Raw genomic sequence first — 27,429 nt, 5'->3', positions numbered from 1 at the left:
CAAAAAGACAAGCAGCGTCTTGTGCCGAAAAGCCCCTTGACACCTTATCTCTGAGGAATTCTATTGGCTGTATGCCTCCTCCTCAATGCAGCAACTTCCTTTAGAGGTTATTTAGTTACAACTTCCCTGAAGCTTACTGTGTTACAAATACTGTACACACAGCATTTGTCTTTATGCCTTCTCCCTCTCCTTTTGTCCGTTCTTTTTACCCTTTAATAACTCTGTTTTACTGCCTGTCTGAAAGAATAGAAATATGTTTGAGCAGGAAGCTGGGAGGTTCTGTACTCTGATAAAGCTGCACAGTTCCCTCCAGAGTATACATTGTGGGAGTGCCAACAATTACTGTGATGTTGAGAAGAGTCAGTTTAGCTGCCTGATCTCGTATCTCTTGTATTTCTCACCCACGAAAGATCTCCTGCACAAAAAAAGCATTTTTGCTCAGAGAATGTGTCTACTGCACTATTAGGATAACCGTTATTGACAAAGATTTATGCTAATTGTCCTTTTTCTTTCATCAACAGCTCTTCTGAAACTCTGGGGTTGTTGGTGTGGCCAAATTTTCCCTGGATTTGACTGGTAAATTCAGAAGACTGAAGCCCAGGCTCACAGTCTACCTTTCACGGAGGCCCAGCCGTGAGAGGACTGAGGAAGGCACGTGGCGGATCATGACGGCCGACAAAGAGAAGGAGAGGGAGAAAGAGCGGGACAGAGACAGAGACAGGGACCGGGATAAGAGGGAAGCTGGGAAGTCCCGACGGCAAGACGGGGACCGGGGCGAGAGCGAGAGCTCCAGACCCCGACGCAGCTGTACGCTGGAGGGCGGGGCCAAGAACTATGCTGAGAGCGAGCACAGCGAGGACGAGGACAACGACAATGGCAGCACGGGCGGGGGCAGTGGGACAGCCGAGGAGGCCGGCAAAAAGGGCAAAAAGAAGACGCCCAAGAAAAAGTCACGCTATGAGCGCACAGAGAACGGAGAAATAACGTCCTTCATCACAGAAGACGATGTTGTTTACAGACCTGGAGGTAAGTTTCTGTCATATCAAAGCAATTTGTGTCCAATCTGTTGAGAACTTTATCCTACTTAAAGCCACTGTGAGGAACTTTTTGTTTGTGCCACTTTTCAACCCTGTCAGTAACACTTATCTCTAAGTTGTAGAAGTATTTTTAAAAATTATCTCTAAAAATTACCCTGCTTTCTTTATCCGTTAGAATGGTGACTCATTAGAAATATATGTTGTCAGAACAGTAAAAAATGTTTTGGCTATTTTTAAAGCTCATCTTATCTGACCACTACCCTGCAGCAGTGGTTACAGGCATTAAAATTTCTGTGTCGAAATAATCAGTCACAGATGGTTGCGTTTGCTTTTCCAGGTTACATAAAGACATCAGTAGAGATTTCAGTCTGTTTCACACCTGGCTATAACTTCCTCAAAGGACCTTTTAAGTATAAAAAAAATAACCTCTTAACATCGTCATCAACTTTTGTTTTAAAGTCGTTTTTTTCTAGCTTCCAGGCAGACAGTGTCTTCCAGAAAACAAAGATGAATCTGACAGTTTTATTATTGATTCAACCATTATTTAACCAGATAAAACCCATTAAGATCGAGATCTCTTTCACAAGGGTGACCTGGCCAAGAGGTCAGCAGCACACGTCATAAAAAATTATACATATTCAGTGATAGAACAAAACTAAAATGTCTGGAAATTTATTGAGACAAATATATAAGACATTAATGATTGGTTTCTGGATCCTTGGAATGAAAGGGATCTCTGTTGCAATATAAACTGCACAGGGATTTTAGATCCTCCAAAGTAGCAACTCTAACAGCAGAAGTACTCCCTCAGGCCAAAGGCAGATGCATCATGCAATCAATTCCAAGTCAACCCACTCTGTGCTTTGTCTTTGGAGTAGTCAATAAAGCAAAGTGGTGCTTCACTAGATGATGTGATGACGACAGCCATGATAATCGTTTCATCCCAACCCCATCCGACTCACTGAAAATATGCTGTCTCCTCAAAAGGTGCTTGTTTCCAGGAGAGATGTTTGAGCTGTGGCACAATGTCTTTATTACATCGGATGAATGGCTCTAAAAAGGAAAACCAACCTTTTCAGCTGCTGTAAACATGGCCTCTCTTTCACCTACTGTTTCTAAAGTGGTCGTGTTAGAGGGAGGAATGTCAGCCAGGCTCTCGCTTTGCTCTTGCTCAGTGCTATCCGCCTCGCAACTAAATCATTGCCGCCACAGCTTTTCGTTTATCTAGCAGCTAGCAAAAGGTCAAGTAGTGGAGGGGGGGATGGCCAATATTGCTTGGGTGCTTAATGGAAAGAGGTTGGAAATTACAGTCGGTTTGTAAAGTTATGCTGTCTTATTCTCCAACCTACTAAAACACACAAACACTCAAAACTCCTTCTTTCTTTTCAGTTTCTTTTAAGAGACAACTCAAGTAGCAGCAGTGAGACAGACTGACCTCACCATCCCACACTCTGTCTCGCTGTGTAATCTTGTCGACTAAATTATCCCTGCGCTGGTATCAGTAGAGGTCCTCAAGAATGCAGTCGATATGAACCCAGTGCTTTTTGTTTTTCACCCTATTTCTGTGTCCTTTACTTTTTGAAGTGAACCCCATTCAAGCCTTTTTTTCTGTTTGATAGAGAGAGCACTGGTGCTTTGTCTCTTAGTTAACCATGTAGAGAAGGGGGGCAAAGAGGAAGAGAAGAGGGGTGGAAGCAGTCATTCACATCAATGAAACATTCAAAAGGCATATAAACAAAGTCGACAGTCTCCATGGATTAGCCCTGTCGCTTATTTATATTTCCACATTGGAGCATACAACACAACCTGTCTCACTGATGGGGAATATTTGTGTTTCCTGTCTTCTCCTTCAATTAGTGTGACAGGTCCACAGCAGCCCGGGTGTCACAACCTGCTCCCACCACACAGAGTGGAGCTGTTTAGATGAGCCAGGATAGGGTTGGGGCCCCGGCCTCAGTACGTTAGTTTGTAATTTACCTCCTATTGTCAACATGGAAGATCCTCCACCTTAGCAACTGACCTCCTGCTGTCTCCTCTGCTTATTGTTCAAGTGATAAGTCCTTTGTGTGTCTGTGTGTGTGCAGTGCGTGTTTTCCCTCTCCTGCTTGGTCATTGGTAGCAGCCTTCTTGCAATCAGATTTGATGTGTGCAGCTTAGGCAGGCACAAAGCCTGCAATGGATTATGCTTCGCTAAATGTTAAATCCCTTTATAGCCGTCTAGTGACACACAATATGTAAAACTGACCACCCCTGGAGAGGGATTTGCTCCACCCTAGACATGGGGAGTGGGAAGAGATCTGTGATGGAAAAGCTATGTGGAAAGATACTTAAACACTGTTTTGAATCTTTAAAACACATGGGTCTGTGTTGTCACATAAGAAATAACTGGGTAATCTAGTCATTATATATTCTGCACATTTCCAATCAAGAGCCTCCAATCTCTATGCTTAGCCTTTCTATCCCTTGAAGATGGGTTCAGGCAGCTTAGCGTACATCGATTGAATGGGGAAGGGTGGAAGGAGGGGTGCAGTTGGCCAAGAGGAGGGCCTGCAGCTAAATCTAGCTCTGCTGCTGTTTAAAAAGGATGGAGGAGTGTGTCTGTGGTGTCTAGAGGAGTGTGTCCCGGGTCGTTTATATGGATGGCTGCCGGGGTGAACAGCCCGATGGAGTGTGAGCAGACGTGTGGGATCGATCTCTGCCCTATGGCTGAGCTCTTGCCACTTCCCCAGGCCTGACCAGACACCTCCCTAGCCTGCTCTCTATACCCAGCCACCCCCACCCCCACCCCAGATTATGGATCCTCTCTCTGGAGATTATACACACTGCCATGGGGGGATCAATAGGAGACACCCTAGAAGCACATACACACAAAAACATCTCGGAGCACACACAATCGCAGTGCATTGAGAACAACTATTAGTGCAAGTCTACTTTTAACACATATTCAAACACTTACAGCTGCACTAGGCATGCCTGTAACAGTTTGAGACATGGCTCCTATCTCTAAAGAGCACACTTCTGCAACACACAAGTTCAGCCAAACCCACACATACAGCCCTGTCCACATCACTCATCCCCTCTCTCCTCTGCAGCAGGACTCTACCTGATGCTGCAGCTCACTTGTTACCATAGAATGTCTCCTTCCTTCTGAACTGAATGACGAAGATTGTTTAAAATGAAGAGAGCTAATGGAAACCACCTGCCCCACATTTCCCATGCCCTTCTGCCCCTGTTATTGTCACATATCATGATTGCAATTGTCACCCTACGTATGAAAGTGAGACTTTGAAAACATTTGGTGTTTGTCTAGTGTTTGTGTCGTGAGTGCAGTGTATGATAAAGAGAAGTCGCAGGCTAGCCTGAGACCATCTTTTGTGTATGAGTGTTGGGGGAGTTGTTGGTGTGGACAGCTGGTGCTTCCTGCTGCAGCCACCACAGAACCCTGGGGATGGTGTGCAACTGTATGTGTCATATGCACACACTGTAAGCTGTGCAAGAGGAGCAGCATGACGCACACTCACATAAAGCTTGATAACTAGCCACTCCCCTTTTTTTTTTTCAAACGCAGGACTAACTGTTGGCAGTAACATTGACCTGTCATGTTTTTAATGTTTGCTATGGCTTCCGTTTTCTTTTTTTCTAGAATAAATTTCAGTTGTAAAAGAAAATCTTTTAATGCAATTCTATGCAAAGGTAAATGTTTTCCAGTTGTGATACTGCTACCACACCACTATAGCTATATCTGAGCTTGTCACTTTACTGGCTGAAGCCATTGTTTACTGGTCTTTGTTCTTCTTCTTACTAAAGAAATGTCCCGTTCTGATGAAAACTGCGATTATTGCTACATCTGAGCTAATTACTTCACTGGCAGCCATTGTTTATCAGCCTGTAGTGAACCCCACCTGTATCTACTGCCTTGTCTTCCTCAAATCGCACCGATGGGTCCGTCTGTTGTCAGACCTCCTACAAATGTTTCAGATTGAAGCTTTGTAAGATGTATCTGCTTGATAACAAACATTTATCCTGAACAATCCATCAGCTTTGCAAGGTTAGAGTTTTACATCAGAAATATAAGATTTAGAGGATTTTAAAAGACTTTTATGTTGGAGAAAATTATTTTGAGATGTGCATGTAGTGTCAACAATGGGATACGTAATACCACTTAATCTGCAGGGGTCACCAAAAATTAGCACAACTAACATGTTTCTAACAGCATCTTTTTGCAGTCATCTTCCCTTGTATGGGTGTGTATAACTGAGTAAAGTGTATAATCCTTCATAAAAACACACAGAGCTGAATAATATTATCACTAAGCATCCTCTTGAGAAGCCAGTATGATATGGATTAGTAAGTGTAAGGATTCGTTATTCTACATCCAAGAAACTGCAGGCTAGAGCTCCATTAGCATAGCACATTCCCCTCAGCTAGAACAACTAGCTGTCGATCAGGTTGCCTTTGCCAGTCAAGCTAACACGAGGGACAAGCCCTTGGAGTCATCTCATATTGAAACATAGCATGTGAATCTGTAGCCTGTCGCTAACTGAACAGATCTATTTTTAAAAAGCCCTCCCTGCACTCCCATCTCTCCCAGCACTGGAGACTCTGGGAAAAGGGCTTTTTAGTGAAATCCAACCACCTGCCGACTGCTAAATGAGAAAGCGTGGGCTAGCCGAGAGGGAAAGGAAAGGAAGGAGGAGGAGAGGGGAGGGAGGGAGAGGGGGTGTGTTGTCAAAGAGCCTCTGTTCTCCCCTAGGAGCTCAGTCAGCTGTAGGCCTGCCCTATTGTAGAGAGCTGATGGTATCGCTTGCCAGGTATTTCCCACTGCTTCTCCTGTGAGTAGAAGGGAGAGTTGTCTGGCTTGTGGTTGGGGGAAAAGGAGGGAAAAGTTGGAAGAATTAGGTATCTCGTGTGCCTGTGTTACGTCGCCCTACTGGGACCGACCCAGCAGGAAGTGGCACACGGCGGCCATGGTCATCAGCTGGTCTCCCTCACGGTCTGCTGTGGATCAGTAATAACAGCGGTTCCCCTTCTTTTTCGGCCCTCTAGTCCCCTCACACCCCTGCAGTTCCATTATTGCATTCCTTGTGCTATTTAATTTTAGGATCAGTGCACTCGAGGGGGTAGCTTCACTGAAGCCACACACTACTGCTTCGCTGCGCTGCGTGTGTGTGCATCTGTGCATGTGCGCTCTGCCAGTTTAAGCCGACTTTTAAAAATGCAGGTGTGTCCTGCCTCGGGGGTGGCACTCAGCACCTGTGAGCTTAAATTAACCCTCCTCTGGTTTTAATAAGTCTGTTATGTATCTTAAATTATACTCCTATTCTCTCTTTGTTTTGCTGATATCATTCCATCCCCCATCACTGTTTACAAAACACTAACATATATGACTGTGTTTACTCTATGACTTTTTCATTGTTGGCGCTTTGTAAAAGACAGCCAAGATGGCAGAACTCCCCCTCCCTTCTGCTGGAAACGCTGCAGCAAATTAAACAGCATCTTATTTGCTTGATACAAAGAGAGTAGGACATGGTTCTTTTGCTGAGGCTAGGTGTGTTTTAGATTAGACATGCTTGGCAGACGTATGAGAATGGATGGCTGAGCAATGAGCTACAGCTGAGAAAATTGCTGCCTGTGTATGTGTATGTGTGTCAGGAGGTTATAGCAATAAATATGCTTGAACTGAGCAGTGACAAATTTAGGGATCAAGTTTCAGTCGTGAGGACGGGTGCTCAGTAGCGTCACGATTATCTCAGTTGAACTTTCTCTTGGCTTGGCGAGCTAAAGAAGACAAACTTAACAGCTTCACTTTCCTACAAAGGCCCTGCTGTGGATCTCCCTCCTACAGCGAGAGCTTACATCCATCCAACAAGCACATACTTCAACCCCTTAAAAAAAGGCGGCCCATCCCCCTACATAGACCCCTGCCACAGTTAAACCTCTGGTCCCCTCCCATTTTCCACTTCTCCACTTGAGCGAGGAGACCCGCTTCCAAATGCACAAAATGGCAGGAATGTTTAACAAGACTAGTGGACCCTGGAGGAACCGTGTGACGATCCCCTTCCACCCCACCACACACAACCTCCCAGAGCTCTGTTGCCTCCTCTTTCAGTTCAAAAAGGCAGAGTCCACAGCCTTAACTGGGTTTTAACTTCACATTCATTGGGATTCGTGTTATAGTGGCTTTCAGAGAAATGCCCTTGAGGTAGTAGACTTTTAGTGCCCAGGATGAATTCAAAATGTGCTTTTGACGTTCGAAGAATAGACTCGCTTGCTGTCTGCGAATGATTAAACTAGATCCCCGTCTCTTTTTTTCTCTCTCCCTCACCACCTATCTTTTTCACTCTGGCTGTCTGTTCTTTATGCCTGTTGATGTACTCTAGGGTGATCTGGCCTCTCTAAATGAATGTGCAGACGAGGTGAAGGGACACTAAACCCTAATTCCCCCGATTTGACTCCTCCAAAACATGTCATCTCATTCAGATTAGTGTCTTTTGTTCTCAGTCCACCCCCAACTCCCTCCCTTGCACTCCCTCCTCCTCCTCCTCTACCCACTCTTCTCTGTCTCCCTCCTAACACACACTCACACTGTTGCTCACACATCACACAATAGCTCTGATGGATATTTTCATTCATGTTATCTTGTAAATGACTTCCAGGGATGGTGTAGAGAAGGGAGAGGGGACGAGCGAGAAGAGGGCAGTAGTGAGAGAGATATAATGCGTCACTCTGAGCGAGTGCAGGCGATAAACCCCTCCACCACCGCCACCCCTCCCTCCCCTTTTAGAACAGCTCATTCAGCCCACAGCAGATAACAAGCCCACCCTGGGGTTACACACACACACACAGCCTCTTAAAAAAAACAAAGACGATGATGTCACAGGCGCACTCATACACACCAGACCCTCTACAAATGGTATCTTGGGTGTCAGAGCCATTTAATATCTTCGCCACCCCTCTTTTCCTCTGCAAGCGGTGAGATAAACCACCGCCGGATCGATAACTCTGTTGATGCAAACAAATAAATAACACATGATGGCACTGCCAGTCACTGAAAAAGCTAGCAACAAATGTGGTTTTAATCTTGAGCATGAATTAGCTCAGCATCTGTCCTGGTGAAGAGAACACCAGCATTTACCTTAAGGCCTCTGTGAGATGTTTAAAAGGGGTTATGGAAAATACTAGAGTTAATACTTATGTCTCTAAATGAGCCCCAAAACAAATGAGACCATCAACCACAAGATTATTTCCTTGTTTGAAGTTATATTGAATGCCTCAAACTGCTGCCAGGGCTAGATGTCAGACCAAGTGTTTAGCCAAGATTAAAGACATGCACTACTAGTGAATTACTAAACTATTACACAGTTGTCTGCCAGTAGTTGCTACTGCCCAGTTCAGACTAAAGATTCACAACAAGACAAATTGAAACTCACAACTGCTTCACAATGCTGCAACTGGAGAAGTCTTTCACAGCCAATGTACTTGAAGTGATTTATTTCTAAAGTTGCTGCACTATATATATATATATATATCGACCGGTTTAGAATCCAGGACTGTGTAGTTAGCTGAAGTTTCTCTGTGAAAAGTAAAAAAAGTAAACATTTCAAAAATTCACTGCAGGATTTTATCTAACAAAATATTATCTTAAAACAAATATTTGTTTGTGTTTATACTAGGACTGCTGATATTAATGCATTAAAGCTCATGATTAATCTGGAAAGTTTAACGCGTTAAAGAAATAATAACGCAATTTAATCATATGATTAAGTTTGATCACAGCTTCCTTCCATAGTCCTCCTGCACAGATGTTTACATCCCTGGGGTGAAAAGGTTAAAGGCGGGTCGAACACAGCCAGCAGTGATGAGTGAGGAGACAGACCCAGGTCTGCTTCACGGCAAATTTCGATTTACAAAGCTGCCTAATGGAAGTCTGGATGAAACAAAAGTTGTGTGTACATATGGCGGTGATGAACTGTCTTGAAGCACAATGAGTCTGAAGTACCCCCTCAGGGCAAAACGCATCTTTACTAATGTTAGCAAAGAATCTAACAACAACACGTGATCAAGCAATAAAAGCAAGCTTCAACCGGCACAGTCCAGCAGACCTGGATTTTTCCCCTAAACGACATCTAAGCTAACTAATGAATTAAGACACTGTGATTTACAAACCACAAATAAGTTAAAAATAGGGGTGTGACGAGACAGTGATCTCACGAGACGAGATGAAATTTTACACTTTTTTTGAATTTGGAAAAAAATATACATGGGTGGAAAATATGTCCTTTAAACAACTGAAAGTCATAATTGCAACGCATTCAGGTCTATTCAAAAATTTTTTGCACTAAGTACTGAGTAGGCTATCAGTGCTTCCAAACAGTATGTCTTGTCTAACTCTGGCTCAAACTGTACATTTTCATGCCCTTCAAATCAAACCTTTCATTTTAACAGCCTACAAAATCATTAATTTACTACATTATGCACTCATCGCAACAATTACAATAACTATTTTTAATATAATATTTAATTTTATATAATAAAAGCTTTTAGGTTATTTTGAAAGTATTTTAAGCACTGTTTTCAAAGGGCCTAAATCTAAATAGCTGAATCAGTAAAATCAAACTATTTCTCATCCTCTTTAAGGACATCCATATTTAAAACAATCAAAAGAAATATTTCTGTCAGTAACACGTTTGCTGTTATTAAGAGAAATAGATTATTTTATAGTTTTATGGTCTTTTTTTCTCATGAGCTTTAACAGTGTTGGACACCACGCACTGATGAGCGTGTGTGTTAATGTGTGTGTGTTGGTGAGTAAGTAAGTGTGTGTGTCTCTGCTCTGTCTGCTGTCCGACAGCAAGCATGGCGCGTTTAACTGGGGCTAAAACTTCGTTTTTTTTGGAGCTAACAGTGGACTCTATGGCGCTCAAACAGAGTTTGTTTTGCTAAGTTTACTGCTGCAGTCACGCGTTAAGCTTCTGACTGATGATAAGCACAGCCAACAGCTGATGGATGTGTGACGGACAGACAGTGAGATGAGAAGGAGACATGAGGAAGCAGCGACTGTTTCAAAGTTACAAAGTCACACATAAATAAACGCTGTATTCTCCTCATAGAGACTGCACAGGTTACCAGCAGCAGAATCTCATCAACTCGGACCGTTATGATCATGTGTGGCTTCACGTAGTGCACGCGGAGGGGGTGGGGGTTGGAGCGGTGATCTTAATGGGTCAAGAATCAGCTCCGTTTCTTCATTAGCTCACTCACAAACAGTTTTAACGTTTCCATGGCATCTTTGTGATCTTTTATAATTTCCAGTTTGCTATTTTTTTTCTGTAAGGAGAGCTGCTGCTCCTCCTGTCCGATCTCACGAGATAGATTTTTCCCCGATGAGAAATCTTGTGGCGTTTTGATCCTGCGAGATCTCGTTGCACAAGATCTCGTCATACCCCTAGTTAAAAACCTTTAGTTTGTTTAATATTTCTTCATTTAAGCACCATTCTTGTACTGTTTAATTTCAAACAAAAATGCAACTAAATGGTAGTGTTTTAAATGTTAATTTATAGATAATAATAATACTTTTTTTCAGGGGAAAGCACTTTCAAAGTGCTGTACATCAATTTAAAATAATGAAAATAAACACCTGATAATAAGAATGTTTAAAAATCTAAAACTTACTTAAACTAAAGAAATGCTGTGGTTAATCATGATTAATCACAGCATAGTGATGTGATTAACTTGATAAATTTTTTTAATCAATCAACAGCACTAATTTATACCCTTTCAAAACAAGACATCTATATCCCTTTCCACGTTTATCTGCTTACAGTGTCTGGAAACCAGCTATTGATGCAGGGAGCATCAACAGACAGGTTAATTCAAGCTACAACAATGCAGTAGAACAGATGCAAATGCACCAGCGACATTCTTAAATGGTATTATTGGGTTGCAAATCTTTGGTCTGAAAGGGGCTTTATGGTGGCTGCCATGTTGCAATGATGCACTTCTACCACGTCAAACAGATAGCATTGATAGCATCTCACAGAAACTGCTATGTTGCAGTGTTTTGATCTAGAAAATGGAGATAAAGTCTTATGCTTATGTTTTACTGTATCAGGTTGTACTCTTGTGTTACCATTCGACCAAAGACCTGATGAACCACAGTTATGTGTAGTCGAGGCTAGAGGTGCTAGCAGCGCTAATGTTGGCAAACCTTTTTGCATAGTTTACCCACTGAAATGGATCTCGAAATAAATAAATAATGTTCAAGTTTTCTAAGTGTTTTCTTAACTAAAGACTTGTTAACTATCCCTGTTTTTTTATGGCAAAGATTATTGCAAAGTGATTGTTGAAAGTAGACAGAAAATATTGTGGGACAAATCAGCCAAGACAAAAAGTCAACGATTATTTCTTTATTTCTCAAGTTAAAGCATACAGAGTTTAAAATTAGTGATTGTCTGCCTTGCTGTGTGGGTGGCAAAACATTAGCCTAGAAGTGCTACACTCTTGCACAAATCAGTCAGCAAAGCAAACCCTAGGGGCAGTTTGAAGGTAGACTTTTGGTATTTATGATCTATTTTCAACTCAATTAAATGTCTCTGGATTTTTTGATTACTTGCCTATTAAGCAAAAACAAGTTGTCTCTTACAGGTTGATATTTAAAAAGATTAAAATCTTGCCATCCTCACTCCAGGTTTTGTGTCTCAGCCAAAAGGAAAAAAAAATGTTTCTTTATGAATTCAGATGTCTTTTCTTTAGAGTCTTGAGCCTTGGCCGCTTCAGTGCCAAGTCTAGCAGTAACCATTAGCCGTGTCCCCCGCTGCCCCCTCCTTTTTTTCTCTCCCCAGAAGTGGCTGTGTGTTTTTGTCCTCTGCAGCGTGAATGTTTTTGTTAAGGAGATGAGAGTTCACGACCCGGCCATACCAGCAGTCACCTTCAATTTAACAGCACAGCCGGCCTGGCCCACCTCCTCACTTACTCTGTGAGAGGGCTGCCTTTAACACTTGTGCGGGTTATGTAATATAACATTCTAACACACAAATAACAGGACAGAAGGAGGGTTTATGTTTTTAGTTTTATAGCTAAGCTAATAATGAGATAGAGAGACATATATAGGTGAAGTGATGGAGGGTGTCATTTTGTAGCAAGGAGGTACAGTGATAACTGCGGGGGGGTTGGAATGAGGTTAAAGCCAGTATTGCTCACTGGTGTATAAATGGAGTGGAACAATAACATAATTCCCCTTGGGCGTAATGTTTGCTTTGGAAAGGCAACCTTGTAGCGCTCCAAAAGTCCTTAATCCTATTACTCGCATTCCAATTGAATTTAACTCAAGGAAAAACTGTCTTTTCAGCAGAGGTAACAGAATTCAAAATAACGTATCACTAAACTGGCTGCACAAAAACACGGGAGCTCTCTCAAGTGTGAACATCTTCTTTTAAACTCACATTTTGCTTCTTTTTTCTCTCACAGATTGTGTATACATTGAAAGTCGGCGGCCCAACACTCCCTACTTCATTTGTAGCATTCAGGATTTCAAACTGGTGAGTACATTTTCACTTCCTGTCTTTGCTGTTTTGTGTCCCTTTGTCTTCACATTGACCTGACATCTATAACTTACACACACCCATCCTGTGTCCTTTGCACATGATGCAAGAATTAATCATGGCTACTACAACCAGGGGATGAAGTTGCACTTTTTGTTGCTCAGTGGATGTCACACAAAAATTAAGTACAAATCAAATGGAGATTTGATTTGTAATTAGAAAGTATTCACAGTTTCTTTTTGGGGAGTGGTGTTGAAAATAGAAATACCTCTGAGAATCACCCTTGAATATTAACCACCTCTGTGATCCACTGGCAGTGTAATAATGCTTGTAATGGAAATAAAGATGTTTGTCGATGCACTTAATTGATTTAATGAAGGAGACCTTCACCGGTTTCAATTGATTTTTTTTTTTTTTACAACCTAATGTGGCCAAATTGCCTCTTTTGCTGAATAACAGAAGAAATTAGCTTTTAATTTGCTACTGAGAAAGGCTGATTCATCAGGCTTCGTCAGTTTAGTGAAGTGGAGCTTGTTTTCTCTGCAATAGGACACCTAAAATATATCACATATACACACACACACACACACACACACACACACACAATTGATTTTCCCACACTGCATTCTCTATGTTTGCTAAAGGGGAAGTTGCTTTTGAGCTCACCCAGCAGATTTGTCTTTGTTCGCGTTGGTGAAAAAATACAACAGGATGGCTTAAGATATGCTTAGAATTAGTAGTAGTTGTGTCTGAAGAAATTCAGCGTTTTTTAGAACTCATCAGTGGCTCACAGCTTCTTGTAAGCTATTAAAGTTATCTTTTTGAAATACATTATCTGAAGGTTTAAAGAAATATGGGCTGTGTGGGTTTTTCTCATAGATCAGTGCATAGGATTTGTCTTGGCTGAGGAAATTTGTCAAAGTTCAACAAACACAAGTTAAGAAAAGAAGCCTCAAAAATCGATTATGCAACTGTGAGTAATTGTTTTTAATTGGTCTTTTGTCTGTTTTCCAACTGCCACAAGAGCAGAGTACATTTTCCATGCAGGTTCTACAGGAATGTTACTGCTCTTTAATGTGTAAAGACTACAGGTGTAGGTCATAAATTAGATGTCTGTGCTGCAGAATGATGCAGTGTCAGACCTGGTGGAGCGAGCTTTGCTTGTCTTTTAACAGATTGGTTGTCTGAGCAGAGCGCTGAGGGCTCGGTGAGGGGCGGCTGGGCCCCAGGGGGGAAAGTAAGGGCTGCCAACAGGCAGGGTGATGACTGGAGGGGGTCATCTTAGAGGCCACACACACTGCTTCTGTGAAAAGCAGAAACATGTTTAAATGCATACACCGTTTTCCACATTATTAAGCAAATGACATGTGTCTCTTATTTTACTAAATATTAATGCAAATGACAGTTGGAGTATTTTTCAAGTCATCAATCATTAGAGCATAATTCAAATGTTTTTGAACAAACTTCATAATGATAACGGTTATTATTTTTTTAATAAGATCCCCAAAATGCACTTTTCCACATTATTAAGCACGACAGAGTTTTAAAACATTTTTTGGTTGTAAAGAACTAAAAAGGGTCATTTGATGAATTTGCAGCATTAGGAAGTCATATTTACTGAAATCAGAAGCTATTCTAATCAAAAACATCTTAACAGGCCAAGTTACATGTTAACATAAAGATCACTTCTTTGATATCACCTTCACAATTCTTGCATCCGTTGAACTTGTGAGTTTTTGGAGAGTGTCTGCATGAATTTCTTTGCAGGATGTCAGAATAGCCTCCCAGAGCTGCTGTTTTGATGTGAACTGCCTCCCACCCTCATAGATCTTTAGCTTTAGGATGCTCCAAAGGTTCTCAGTAGGGTTGAAATCAGGGGAGGATGGGGGCCACACCATGAGTTTCTCTCCTTTTATGCCCATAGCAGCCAATGACACAGAGGGATTCTTTGTAGCATGAGATGGTGCATTGTCATGCATGATGAAAATTTTGCTACAGAAGGCACTGCTCTTCTTTTTTAACCATGGCAGAAAGTGGTCAGTCACTTTTTATGCCATTGAAGAAAGTGGTCAGTCAGATACTCTATATACTTTGCCGAGGTCATTTTCACACCTTCAGAGACCCTAAAGGGGCCTACCAGCTCTCTCCTCATGAATCCAGCCCAAAACATGACTCCGCCCCCTCCTTGCTGACATCACAGCCTTGTTGGGACATGGTGGCCAGCCACCAACCATCCACTACTCCTCCATCTGGACCATCCAGGGTTGCGTGGCACTCATCAGTAAAAAAGACTGTTTCAAAATGAGTCTTCATGTATTTCTGGGCCCACTGCAACCATTTCTGCTTGTGAGCACTGGATAGGGCGGCCAAATAGTAGGTTTATACATGACTGCAAGCCTCTGGAGGATCCTACACCTTTAGGGTGGTGGGACTCCAGAGCCTCCAGCAGCTTTAAATACCTGTTTGCTGATTTATAATGGCATTTTAGCAGCTGCTCTCTTAATCTGATGATTAAGAGATGATTTGTCTGGCAGAAACCTTCCTCGTTATGCCTTTATCTGTATGAACCTGTCTGTGCTCTGAGTCAGCCACAAGTTTCTTCATAGTACATTGATCACGATCAAGTTTTCGTGAAATATCTAATGTTTTCACTCCAACGCATTACACTATTTGACAGTTTTCGGCAGCAGAGAGGTCCTTTTTCCTCCTCATATTGCTTGAAACCTGTGGCCTGCTTAATAATGTGGAACAGTGCATTTTGAGGTTTTTATTTAAAAAGAAAAATGGTTATCATTATGAAGTTTGTTAAAAAAAATTGAATTATGCTGTAATGGCTGATGACTTGAAAAATATACTGTCATTTGCATAAATATTTAGGAAAATAAGAGAAAAATGTAATTTGCTTAATAATGTGGAAACGGTGTATGTTCATATAAGGGTTATCAAACCACCAGAATTTAGATTGTCAACACAATACTAGTAGTAGTCAAATGTTATTTATGCCTCTGTCTGTTAGGGCTGGTGATTAATCAAGTTTCAATTTTAATCACAATTTTACAAAACAAAATAATCATGATTAAATTATAACTGTGCTACATGCCATGTTATGCTTGCTTGTATACATTGGTTTTTTCATGTATGAAATGTTTCTGTGTTTCTTTTTATTTTTGGGCCATAGAAACGAGCGTATAGCATTCGGGAGTCTAGTGGGGCTTTTCCAGTACGTCTTTTGGCCGCGCCGAGCCAAGCCAAGCCGTGCTGATTTGCTTTTTTTTTTTTTCATCTTTATTTAGACTCGAAAATCATTGAGGGCGAGCCCTTATGACACAAGACCAAAACTTGAGATTTTTGTGCATACTATGGTTGGATAGTTGCGCATGGCTTCTCACACTGATGAGTGAGATCAGGAAGGACCAGGCGCAGATCGAGGATTGCACATTTTTCTGCACCTACAAATAACAAAAGTTTGACCCTTTCCCCTTCTTACAGTGAATTCTAGACTTTTAAAAAAATAAAATGCTGGAGATGTTTCAAAACATTTCGCCCATGACGGAGTCTGTGCCATTCTCACTGCCCAATCCAAAAATATGATTGTGTTCATTTTCTGCTCTTTAGAGACCCAAAAATCAATAATAAGGAGACTATTCTTTAAATTACATGCTGTCGCTCTCTCTGCAAGCTGCTCTTGCAACCCTCCTCCACCCTAGCTCCTCATTTATTCTGCTTCTGACTTAATCAACATCATTCAGTTGTCATTGATGCCTGACTTTCTCCGGGGTTGTTTGTTGCTTCTCTGCCTACCTTATGCTTTCCTTATCAGAGGAGCAGGAACGTGTGCTGAACGCTTTCTGCATAGGCTCATGGAAGGGCAGGTGGATCCCAGAACAGTTGCACAGCCATATATAAATAACAGCATTAAATGCTAATTGATAACTGCTAATAAAGAAATATCTATACCTGTAAATTATGCATGTTTCTTGACAGGGTGGTCCTGGCTGAAGTATTTCTTACGCTTCCTCATCGTTAATATATAGCATTATTTTTATATGTATGTTTTTCTGCTCATTTATTTTTCTATGTTTTTTCAGAGTTAAGACTGTCTTGGTTGGATCAATGCATGTGATGCAGATGTTGAAAAATTAATAAGTTAGTGTGATCCCAAAACCAATCAAAATAATCAGGACTATGATTTTTGCCAGCCTTAATGTCAACACAAGAAAACAAAAATAGAAGTCAGCACCCATTATTGGGTATTTTCTTGTTTTTAGTGACAAAACATGGCAAGCAAACCCCTGGAAAATGCCTAAGCTGCTTAAATACATTGGCAACACTTCAAGGTTTTCTTGGAATTTGGATGGTGTTTCACTCTTATTTTACTGTTTGGACCCTGTCCTTAATTGTGTTGCAATACTGTGTATCATCAAAATATGGCAGCATCGCCTTAATTTTGGTTCCATTAAGAGAGGACAAAGTTTGAACATTTCAACATGAAAAATGTTAATAATAGATTTGCTTTTGTTTAACAATTTGGGTCCGAGAGGCTTTTTAAAGCTCCTGAGATGACAGATATGCTTAAGCATTTTCAAACGCCTAGGTAATATGCACTGTGGGGGCTGATTTTTTTAAAATATTGTAGGGGGCACCAATGAGCCAATATTACGTGCCCACCAAAAAACACAAAGGGCAGTCATCTGAGCTTCCCACTGTAATTTTTTTTGTGCCAGGTTTCATGACTCCACAAGTTTCTAAGCCCAGGATAATTCTACTTCCTTTGCATTGGGAAGAAAAATTCACCATTGCCACGCCCCTTTGAGTAATGAAAAAGTTCTAATGAAATTATCAACTCTGACATTTCTTCTTACAATGTCCTTAACATGAAGTTGTTTGGATGAATTCACCAAGAGGAATTTTGAAAATTGTGGTGTCTGCAGTATGCTGATTTTTGGCCAAAAAAAATCAAAATGGCAGACTTCCTGTTTGTTTTATGGAGTAGGTCCAAGAGGATTTTTGTCGATACCACCTGTGAATTTAAATGCATCATTAATTTTTTTAGAAATATGACTTAAGGTCTTCTGTTGAAAGTATTGGTACTTTTTCCAGTACAGTCTGAAATAATAAAAATATATAATAAATATAATAAAAAATATAATAAATTTTTTAAAAACACAAAGAAGCTAAGGTATAAAAGAATCAAGAACTTTGACAACCTTGTTTTTTGCCACCTACTTGTATGTGTGAAGGGCTGTAGTTATGTGTAGGAGGGTTTTAAGGTGAACTTTAGGCCTTGCAGAGGGGAGGACAGCCAGGCTCCACAGCAGCAGGGCTTTAATCGGATTGTTGCAAGAGAGTGCTGAGGATGGCAGGAACCCCTCCTTGCACACACACACACACACACACACACACACACACTTGCACAAAAAAAACCCATGCACCTGCACCTTGATTAAGAGCGCCAGAAGAGGTCTGGGGCAGACAGAGGTAATTGTCCAGGGAGAGGGAGCGAATACTGGCTCCATTAGCTGACCTCTCTTGCTCTTTTTTTCCCTCTCTCTCTCTGTCTCTCGCTCTTGCTTCCTCCCTCCCTCCCCCATCCATCTGTAATTAATGAACAGCCATCTGCATGCCTGTATGTGTTTGAGCAGACTGTACCCTTGTCCCTCCTATGTTAAAACAACAAGCCCCGCTGGCTCTCTAAACAACTACAGCCGCTTTTTTCAGTGAGCTCACTTTGATGGCCGCTTACAAATCACAAATGATGGCACCATGCTGGCTACTCCAAAAAAGCTAGTAATCTCTGTTTACGGGACCAACACTAAATCCTCTTTTAGGATATCTGATTTAGGTTATAATTGCACACAATTTCATAAAACTATCATGGAGCACACCAACCTCAAAAATCCTATCCTCCAGATATTGTGCCTTTGAAAAAGTTCATCCACTCATTCAGCTCTTTGTAGCACATAATGGTCAGTATTATCTTATTTCCTTCTCTTGCCACAATAAATTGAAAAGCAGAGACAACTTGAGCCCCATCAACTCATTCTCTTGATTTTCCTCTCCTCCATCCCACCCCCCACGTTTTCTTACTGCTCAAATTATTGATCCAGCCCCCTTCTGTGTGAGGGAATAGGGCTTTGGAGGTGCAGCAGAAGGGGGGGAGGAAATTTCATTGGTTCTGAACCAAACAACCTCATCAATATTGGCCCTCTCACACCTTTCTCCCTCTTCCCGTCTCCCTCTCCTCTCTCAGGCTTGAGGCTGTAACCGTCTCACTCGTGTACTTTATCTAATGACCTGTGGATCCAATTAGTGGTGTGTAGAAATCCTGAATGTAGCCATCAATCTTTCCTGCATGGGAAATAGAACAAGGATTGAAGCCTGCCTCTCTGTTGTTTTCTCACTATAAGTCCTCCCTGTGTAAGGATAATGCTACGACTTGTATTGTTGCATGTATGCTTTCATGTTGCATGTATACACACAAAGAACTCAGCACAGTCAGTCAACAATGCACATTTTAAAAAATCCATTCTGCAGCATCACTCGGCTCATTTTGGACAATCATCTTTCTCTACTTTGTTTAGTCAACAGTGACAGCTGTAACCCCTGTGACATATTGATCTTGCCGTATAGATTTTAGACCCTCGCTTTCCTTTCTAAAATGTCTGCCTGGATACTGAGGTAACCAGTAGGAGGCCATTTTAACAGTTAGAGTTTTTAAAATAATGAGGGGGAAGAACACTGAAAATAAGCCAATCTGTTTTAAATTGCTTTAATGCCCATATTTGTAAGAAAAATGTATAAATATCATGACTAGTACCTCTGCCTATTTGTATTAGGGGCCTGACTGATGAAAAAATGTTCATTTGGAATTTAAGAATGAGTTTGTTTTCTTCCTATAATTACCAACAAAGACAAAATATTGATATGGCACTGTATCATCATCCTGACTTAGTGATAATCACCTTATTACTAGTGCAAGATATTGATGTTGTTCTAAAAATTATTAAGCACTACATGTGTTGCTCTGCCAAATTGACTCTTAACATTGCTGATTTGACTCTTTGCAACACATATCAGGGTACTATTGGCTGAATTTAATTTGTCAAAGTACAAGTTGACAGTGGGGAACAGTGCCAGCTTGTAGTCTGTTTCCAACCATGCTGTTACTCAGAATGTATGAATCGTGCGGTGAACAAGGCCACCTCGCCACAATGTTGGTTAATTGCATTTGCGCATCACATATGATCTGTACACTGATCGAATGAAATTTTTTCCTGTTGACATATACTAATTCATCATGTGATGGCACTTTTATAGCAATGTGTGTGCAGTCGATAGCTCCAATTACATTAGGAAAACTGGCTCTCGCAGCAAATATCGCTTTAATGTTCACCTGTTCAGCTGTATTGTATGGGAATTTGATATACTTGGCGGACATGCGGATAATTCCGTCCCACACGGCTGGCATGGCTCGGTTCAGGGTCGACTGGCACTCCAGTGTGGTCAGCACCTCTATGGATACAGGCAGCGCATGGCTCCTCACTGTGTCGCGCTCCCGGCCGGAGGATTGCCAACGGGAACCTAAAGCAGCTGATGAGCCAGTTGTCATCATGCGCCAGTAAATCCTCTCTGTCTCTAAACACCCACTCTCTTCGTATTGCATCATTTACAATGTCTTCTAATACTGCTAAAGCCATTGTTGTTAACGGTATTTATTTTCACCACTTAGCACATGCTTTTATATCCACTCGTGTAATTGCAGACACGTGTACGCCTTAATTGTTCATCAGTGTTAATTGTTCATGTGTCTCTGATATGCACATCACATTTATTTATTATAACAGTTTCCCAGCATCACCTCTAAGTGTCGTCAAAGGATCCACAGCTGTAGAAACGTGCGTACACCAGTCATAAAGTTGGCGTGAGGCACCGCTCATTTCCATGGTCATACTCTTGATACATCTGAACGTACACCACATTTTTGTGCGTACGCACCCTTTGTACATGAGGCCCCAGATGTATCATCAGATTGACAAATGTCTGTCATGTAGTATTGTATTGAATTGTGAATGGGCCTGCAACAAGAAGACTCTGAAATGTTTGTGTTTTTAAAGACATGAAAAATGTTTTTAAATTATTTAAAACAGCTAAAATCACCCAAATGTAACTCACAATGAGGATTAGTTTTTGTTTTTATTTCCTACAATGAACACCACATATGTGGTGTTTAAACAATGGTGGCGGACGGCTCCTCTCTCTTTGCTGCAGGACGGAAAGATATAGAAGATCTTTTAGACCCTCAGCAATCAGACTATATAATTCTACTATAAACAGATGAGACTCCAGACAAATGAAATGAAGTTGTATTATTGTACTACTGTATTGTATTGTATTGTTCTGTAATTGATAATTGATCAAAGGGAGGTTGTAGGTAGCAGATGCGTGCTTTTCAGGACTGGACGACATGGACCATGTCATAGTAGTTTTTTGGCTGGATGGAAATATAGAATATACATACCTGGTAGAGTTGTTCAGGTTTCCAATACGAGTATCTGAAAAATGTCCAATACTGTTGAAAATGCGAGTATTGGTATCAGCAGGTACACCTGCTTATGCACCATTGCTTGTGTTGCAGTGTTGCTGTACATGACAAGAAGTGGCACAGGTTATTAAAAGTACATCACCTTTGAACCACAAATCTTAGCCTCTTACTCCTCTAGCAGATGTGCCACTCCGTTGATGCCATCCATGCCTTTGAATCCCTTACAGAAGCTTTTCGTGCAAGCCTGGAACTTGAATGACTTTTCAAAAGATTAATTTACACCAGTAAATGTGATATTGAATGTCTTTTTTTTTTTATCTGTAGTTTTTTCCCCATTTTCGATGATTTATTCCTGCTAGCTTTAATGCAAACAGGTATATTGTTTTCCCTTTGTGAGGGGCCATCAACCAATGGCAGGCTGTTCCGTCATCACGTCATGCTGTGCCAATCTGTGCCAAACGGTGCATACTTAAACATGCAGATCAGTAATAAGAATAGCGTATATTCTAGAGAAAGAGATTGAGAGCCTGCAATGTCATTGTTATTTAAATATTTAGTGTAAAACTCAATAATTAGAAGGGAAAATGACTTGAAGTGTCACATAGAGGATGTGCATTACTGTTCTATTATATAAAATGCACTACCTGTTTGTGGAATGATATCAATAAATGAGAGTGATTATTGAATCAAATACATTAAACAAAGTGTGAATTCCTGGTTTCTACTTAACATTTCACATGGATTATCTTGTGATGAATAAAATCTTTTTTGTCAGTGATTCTGACATTACATGTAACAGACCTTACATGTATTTATACCTCAAATCACCAAAATATCACTAAAAACAACATTATCTTACCCTATAATTCATCTCATTTGGAAAAATATATTCTTGTACCTTTAAAATTCAACTCCTTGTCTAGCCTTAGTGTTTTGTTCCTTCCTTTTTTGTCACCTTATCTCTGGTCATTGGTCATTGTTGTTGAGAGAGGAAACCCTTAGACAATGAGCCATCTGATGACAATGCAGCACTGAACAGTTTACAGCCATATTTACCCATTGACCCTGGCTTCACTGATCCGTCCTGCTTTCATAGCTCCTTTGTCTCATTTCTCTCATCTTTCTCTTTCTACACCTCACACCCTATTCCCACTCCTCTTTGTCTGCTGTCACTCACCTTCCTCCCTCCCCCCTCCCATCCCATGTTCTAGTCATTGTGTCCATGTCCTCGACGCTCATTGACCCCCTCCACCTCTCTCTCTCTGCTTGTATCTAACCTCATTTGCTGTTATTGGCCAAGTCAGCTGTGCTCCATCCTCCCTTCCTTCCTTTCCCTCATCCCTTTCTCTCTCCCTCTACCCCCCCTTCCCCCCCTCTTTCACTAATGGAGTGATTGCAGCGTTTTTCCCTCCGGGGACGGAGGGATCGAGAAGCACAGTACGCCAACACACACCACCCACACACGCAGTATCTCTTTCGCTGCTAGCCACACACAAACATATCTCCTCTCCTGGATCCCCTGCTTGTGGACATTTAATTAGATGCCATGTACAATGCAATTATCTTGCCAGGAGTCCAGCTCATATGTTGCAGTGGCCTGATCAGCTTAAAGGATGAGGGATATTCTCTGTCATGTAACCTGTACACTTTGTGTGTATTTGTGTGTGTGTGCTGCATCCGTTGCTTTATGTGTGCCTCTCCCCTTGGCATCAGTTTTTGTGTAAAGTTAAAGCCATATTAGGTTTCTACATGCTTTATTTGCTCTGAGATGTACGCATCTGTGATACATTCAGCATTCATATGTGTGATGGAGTGTGTTTGTTCAGGTTTCCAGCACAGTCAAATACATATATATGTACACACAGGGACATGGTACATGTGTGTATGTTATTGAAGGCAATTGATTTGCTATTCTAATTGATGAGATGTGTTCAAACAAAAGGTGTGCCTGGAAAGAAATTACCTTTAGCCTATAGATTAGCTTAGCTCGTATGTGTTAGAGCTTTAATGTGCAGGTTGTGTTTCCATCCCCTCTGGTAGCCTGATCAGTATGGTAGATTGTTTTTACTGATGTTACAAAAACCAAATCAGTGAATGCAGTTTTTGTATAGCTGATTAATTTTTAGAAATTGTTTGTTTAAATCAAGTAATTTTAGTTTTCATTGCTCTTTCTTTTACCCAGTCTAAATAGGGAACTTTCAAGTGAAGCAGAAATATCATCTAATTATCTTTAATAATTATCCCCATCTCTGTATTTGTGTGTTGCAGATTTTTAGCAGCCATTAAAAATTCTAACACTTTATGTTGTATCCATACCATTAAAATGGCATTGATTAGAGATGGTTGCCTTGCCATTTATACTTAATTGAATTTAGACACTATCTGACACATTTCCACCTTGTGATGGCTGAACACAACTGTAAGTTGTGAAAGAATATATCACTTCATTAATGTTTAGATAGACACTAGTGGAAAATGATGGATGGGAACTCAAAACATTGGATACCAGATGCCCTTAGAGTAAGAAGCAGTTTTATCTTAACTATTCAGTGTTAAAGTTTCTCTTTAAATGGCAATATGTTGCAGATATTTTAGGGACTTAAAATAAAATAAACAAGTGCTGCCGACATAACACATTTATTCTGATGAATTAAACATGAAAATAATTTGTTCTTTTTTTAAAACAAGCACTGACACCATATTGTTTTCTACATTTGTCTTCCGTAGCATTGTAAACTGGATGAAAAAAAACAAGCCATACATGTTGTGGTCTTTTGATAATAATTTTTTTATCCGAAAGATACATACCATCCAGGATTGATTAATAAGACAATCTATAGTCTCTATAGTCTCTCCGTCCCTTGCCTGTCTCTGTGTGTGCCTCCCCAGAGGACATGTACAAAGACGCACACAGACGTGCACAGTCACCACCAGGCAGAGACGTGCTGCATTATTACATCCAAAAATGCTGAATTCATTTACTGATATGTTGACATCCCTGTTTAAATGGTTACTACTGCAGCGCTACTTTAAAACCTCATAAAAAGGTCCTATGCCACTCAAAACCCTGTTCTTATTAACTTTCGTGACATCACTAATAATACGTTTCCTGTACACGCTTGCATGTAATGAGAACTTGCTCATGAGGAATAAGAATTTAACTTTGTGAATAAAACCAAATGCCAGTGAAGAGGCAGAGCCAATCAGTTTGAGAGCAGAGGTAGACCTATTGTACAGCCAGTGAGTGTCTGTGAGGGTGGGGGGAGGGGTGTAAGGAGGATGTCAAATGCCAATAGAGTAACAGATCATAGTAAATTGTGCATTCACTGTTAATGTGAGGACCAAAGCAAAATATTGGCTTCATAAGCCTGTAATGTAGTCCCACCCATAATATCCATGTGTGCGATTAATTGTATTTGATAAAACACAAACCCTTTAATTAATCAGATTAATTTTTTAATCCTCTGACAGAACTGAAAAAAATGAATACATATTGCAGTTAGAGTTATGCTCAAAATAAAACCTAGATTTGTATGCCATCTGAAAGTTTTTCTCTTTATTCATCTTTTAAATAGGCTGTCAGCATTAATGCATTAATCACAATGCAATTAAAGTTTATAATTAGTGCAGTCACTTTTTAATCGTATTAATCACATGCTTTATTTTCCCTTTCAGCACACTTTGTTTCACACTCTGCAATGTCAACCTACAGCCACAGTGATTGAAAATGAGTACACCTCTGCTCTTAATGTCTCTTTTCACATTAAAAAAAAAAACTCAGAGAGAGCCCAATAGAGAATCAAGTCACCTGCAGCTTGTGTTATAAAATATTAAATTTTTTTAAACCCCTGTTGTGCTTTGCAATCAGGGTATCTTTTTTATTTCTATTTGGTTTCACGTAAGAGACGTAACCTCTTGATTCACCATAGTTCCTTATTTTCTTTCAAAATAAAAGCAGGTCTGCATTTAACAGAAAATTACCCTTAATTTAAGACAGTCGAAAAAACAAATGAAGCGGTCACAGTTTAGATGCAAAACAGTGGCATTTCAAAGTGCAACAAATCAGGAGATTAATTGTAATTGACTATAGAATTTCTGAGGTTAAATGCAGTTAAGCATTTTAAGCGTTTGACAGCCCTACTACTTAAAGCAAGACTCTGATAACAACAACAACAGTATTCACTGACACGTTCACTGTCCATGTTTGGCTACATGTGTACCCACATCATGTTTGTGCTGGATGGATAGAACAGCATAGCTATCCCAGTTGTCATGTAAACATTTGCACACCTCTGCTGCATAGACAAGCCCACGCCTACACACGGTGCATGTTAATTTTATCTTGTGCAACTGTTTCCTGGTGGTTTTAGCTGGTTCTTATCTCACACCCCTGGATAATGCCACCTATTCAGAGCCCATAATTAAAAATGTTTGATAAATATGCAAATATATGTGCATAAATACGCATGCTTAACATGAGCAGTTATTAGGTTTTCTGTGGACAGTCCTAATGGAATCCAAAATGCTGAGAATTAGCTTAACAATGAGATCCACAAGCTAATTAGCTTGGGGCTAGCTTGTGTGCACACCCATTAGAAACATCTCTTAATGTACAATGTACCATTGTTGGGTGGAGTTTGCTGTCATTCCTCTGATTCTTCCTCAGATTTCTATGTAAAGCTGCGATGTCAGAGTGTCCTGTGATGCATGCAGCAGTAAGTCAATGAAAGAAGGAACGTCTGATTGTAATGCAGAACCTGTGTTCTTTCACCCAAATTCCTCCCATTGGTTCTGAGCTTCTGAAATTATCGTAGGAGGTTGACTAGACAGGCATCACTTGTCTCTTGTCACTGCGTAGAAGGCTGCGTTCCCCTCTTTTTTATCCTCCTGTTTCTCCAATCCTGACCACCCTCCACCCCACACCTTCCCCCCTCGAACATTTTGAAATGCAATTATGGATCAGTGAGCACCGCCATCAGTCGCACTTCTTGTTAATATTTATCGAGTGGAGCAGCAGCCGCTGCCATCTCTTGAGAGAGGGGCGCTACCCTCATTAGGGGCAATTTTGTATGCATGTGTGTGTGCGCATATATGTGTGTGTAAGTGTGATCTTGGGCTCTCGCTTTCATTCCACGGTCCACTCAGCTGCTGTAAGGGAGCGGGTACATTTCACAGACATGAGCATGTGGAGGTGCCGGTTTTCACAGTGTGTGTGTGTCTGTGTGTGTGTGTTTGTGTGTGTCTGTCTTGAGTGTGCGCTCATCTCTGTGCTCTGTGTGAGGAAGCAGCTCTGACAAGGGCATCTCAGCGTCTATAGACACGAGCGGCCAGCCGAGCCTGCTGCAAGCTGTTTGATTGAAGCGTTCTGCCTGTAATGGTCCCCATTGAGTCGCAGCCTTAAAGCAATAGAGCCACAGAAACAACAGCTCCCAAACACTGGGCACACATTCACTGTCACTTATCTACTAAAAGAAAAACAGAGCAGAAATGGTTGCTGACATTATACTCATTCTTTTTTATTTAAACAAACTAATTCTGCTCAAATTACCTGCTTTTATTTGACAAACAGCCCCCCTTTTTCCTCCCTCACAGTTGGCTGTGACTACACCCTGTGAGCAAAGGATTTTTTACTGCTGCTTTGGCAGTATCAGGTGACTTTCCCCATTATGGCCGCTTTGATTAATGCCTCCTCTATGAGCTGGAATGCACCCCACCAATCCTGCCTTCCTCTCTCACTCCCTCCCTCTTTTCTCCTTTTCTCTCTGCACACTTGAAATTTCATTGAGCTGAAGCTATTACTGCTGTTCTTTAGAGTAACATTAGGTCATTTAGCCGAGGTGTTGAGGTCACTGGCTGCAGCAGCTGCTGCTTCTATGTGAAAATGTTCTTAAGCAGAAACGATATGACCAAGACTGACAAGTGTTAGTCCCTCTCTGGTGTCAGTTTGCAAGCTCTGTACGTTTCTCAAATCAGATCGAGACAGGCACACATCTCTCAGACAGCTCCACAGCTCCGTCTCTCTTCAGGGAGGCAAGTTAGATTGATTGTCCACACAAGTGCAGCAATGAATAAATACGGCAACACAAATGGCAAGGTTGAGATAACTGCACAGCTCACACTCAGCAAGTATTCATTGCTGCTTGTGGGGATAAACCCATACCCCCAAAACCTCCCCGTGGCTCCTCGCTGCTACTATGCCCAATCTTTTTATCTTTTTTGGACAGATAACGCTTCCTCCTCTCACCCTCGCTGCCCTCCCTGTGCATTAGCTAAATGCTGCTATGGAAACTAGTTGTTCAGCCAATAGGAT

General features: G+C 41.1%; 1 protein-coding gene across 5 annotated transcripts in view; it reads left to right on the top strand.

Moving 5' to 3' along the window:
• rerea (arginine-glutamic acid dipeptide (RE) repeats a) overlaps positions 1 to 27,429 on the top strand; it is a 183,561-nt gene that overhangs the window by 81,307 nt on the left and 74,825 nt on the right. For all 5 annotated transcript variants that reach the window (XM_041798392.1, XM_041798391.1, XM_041798394.1 and 2 more), the window contains 2 exons: positions 522 to 1,026; positions 12,504 to 12,574. In XM_041798392.1, coding sequence (XP_041654326.1) covers positions 666 to 1,026; positions 12,504 to 12,574 — 432 coding nt within the window. In that variant the 5' untranslated portion in view covers positions 522 to 665. The remainder of the gene's footprint in view (positions 1 to 521; positions 1,027 to 12,503; positions 12,575 to 27,429) is intronic.

Source organism: Cheilinus undulatus, linkage group 11 (genome assembly GCF_018320785.1).
Source record: "Cheilinus undulatus linkage group 11, ASM1832078v1, whole genome shotgun sequence".
Taxonomy (NCBI): Eukaryota; Metazoa; Chordata; class Actinopteri; order Labriformes; family Labridae; genus Cheilinus; species Cheilinus undulatus.
This window is presented reverse-complemented; position numbering and strand designations above follow the sequence as displayed.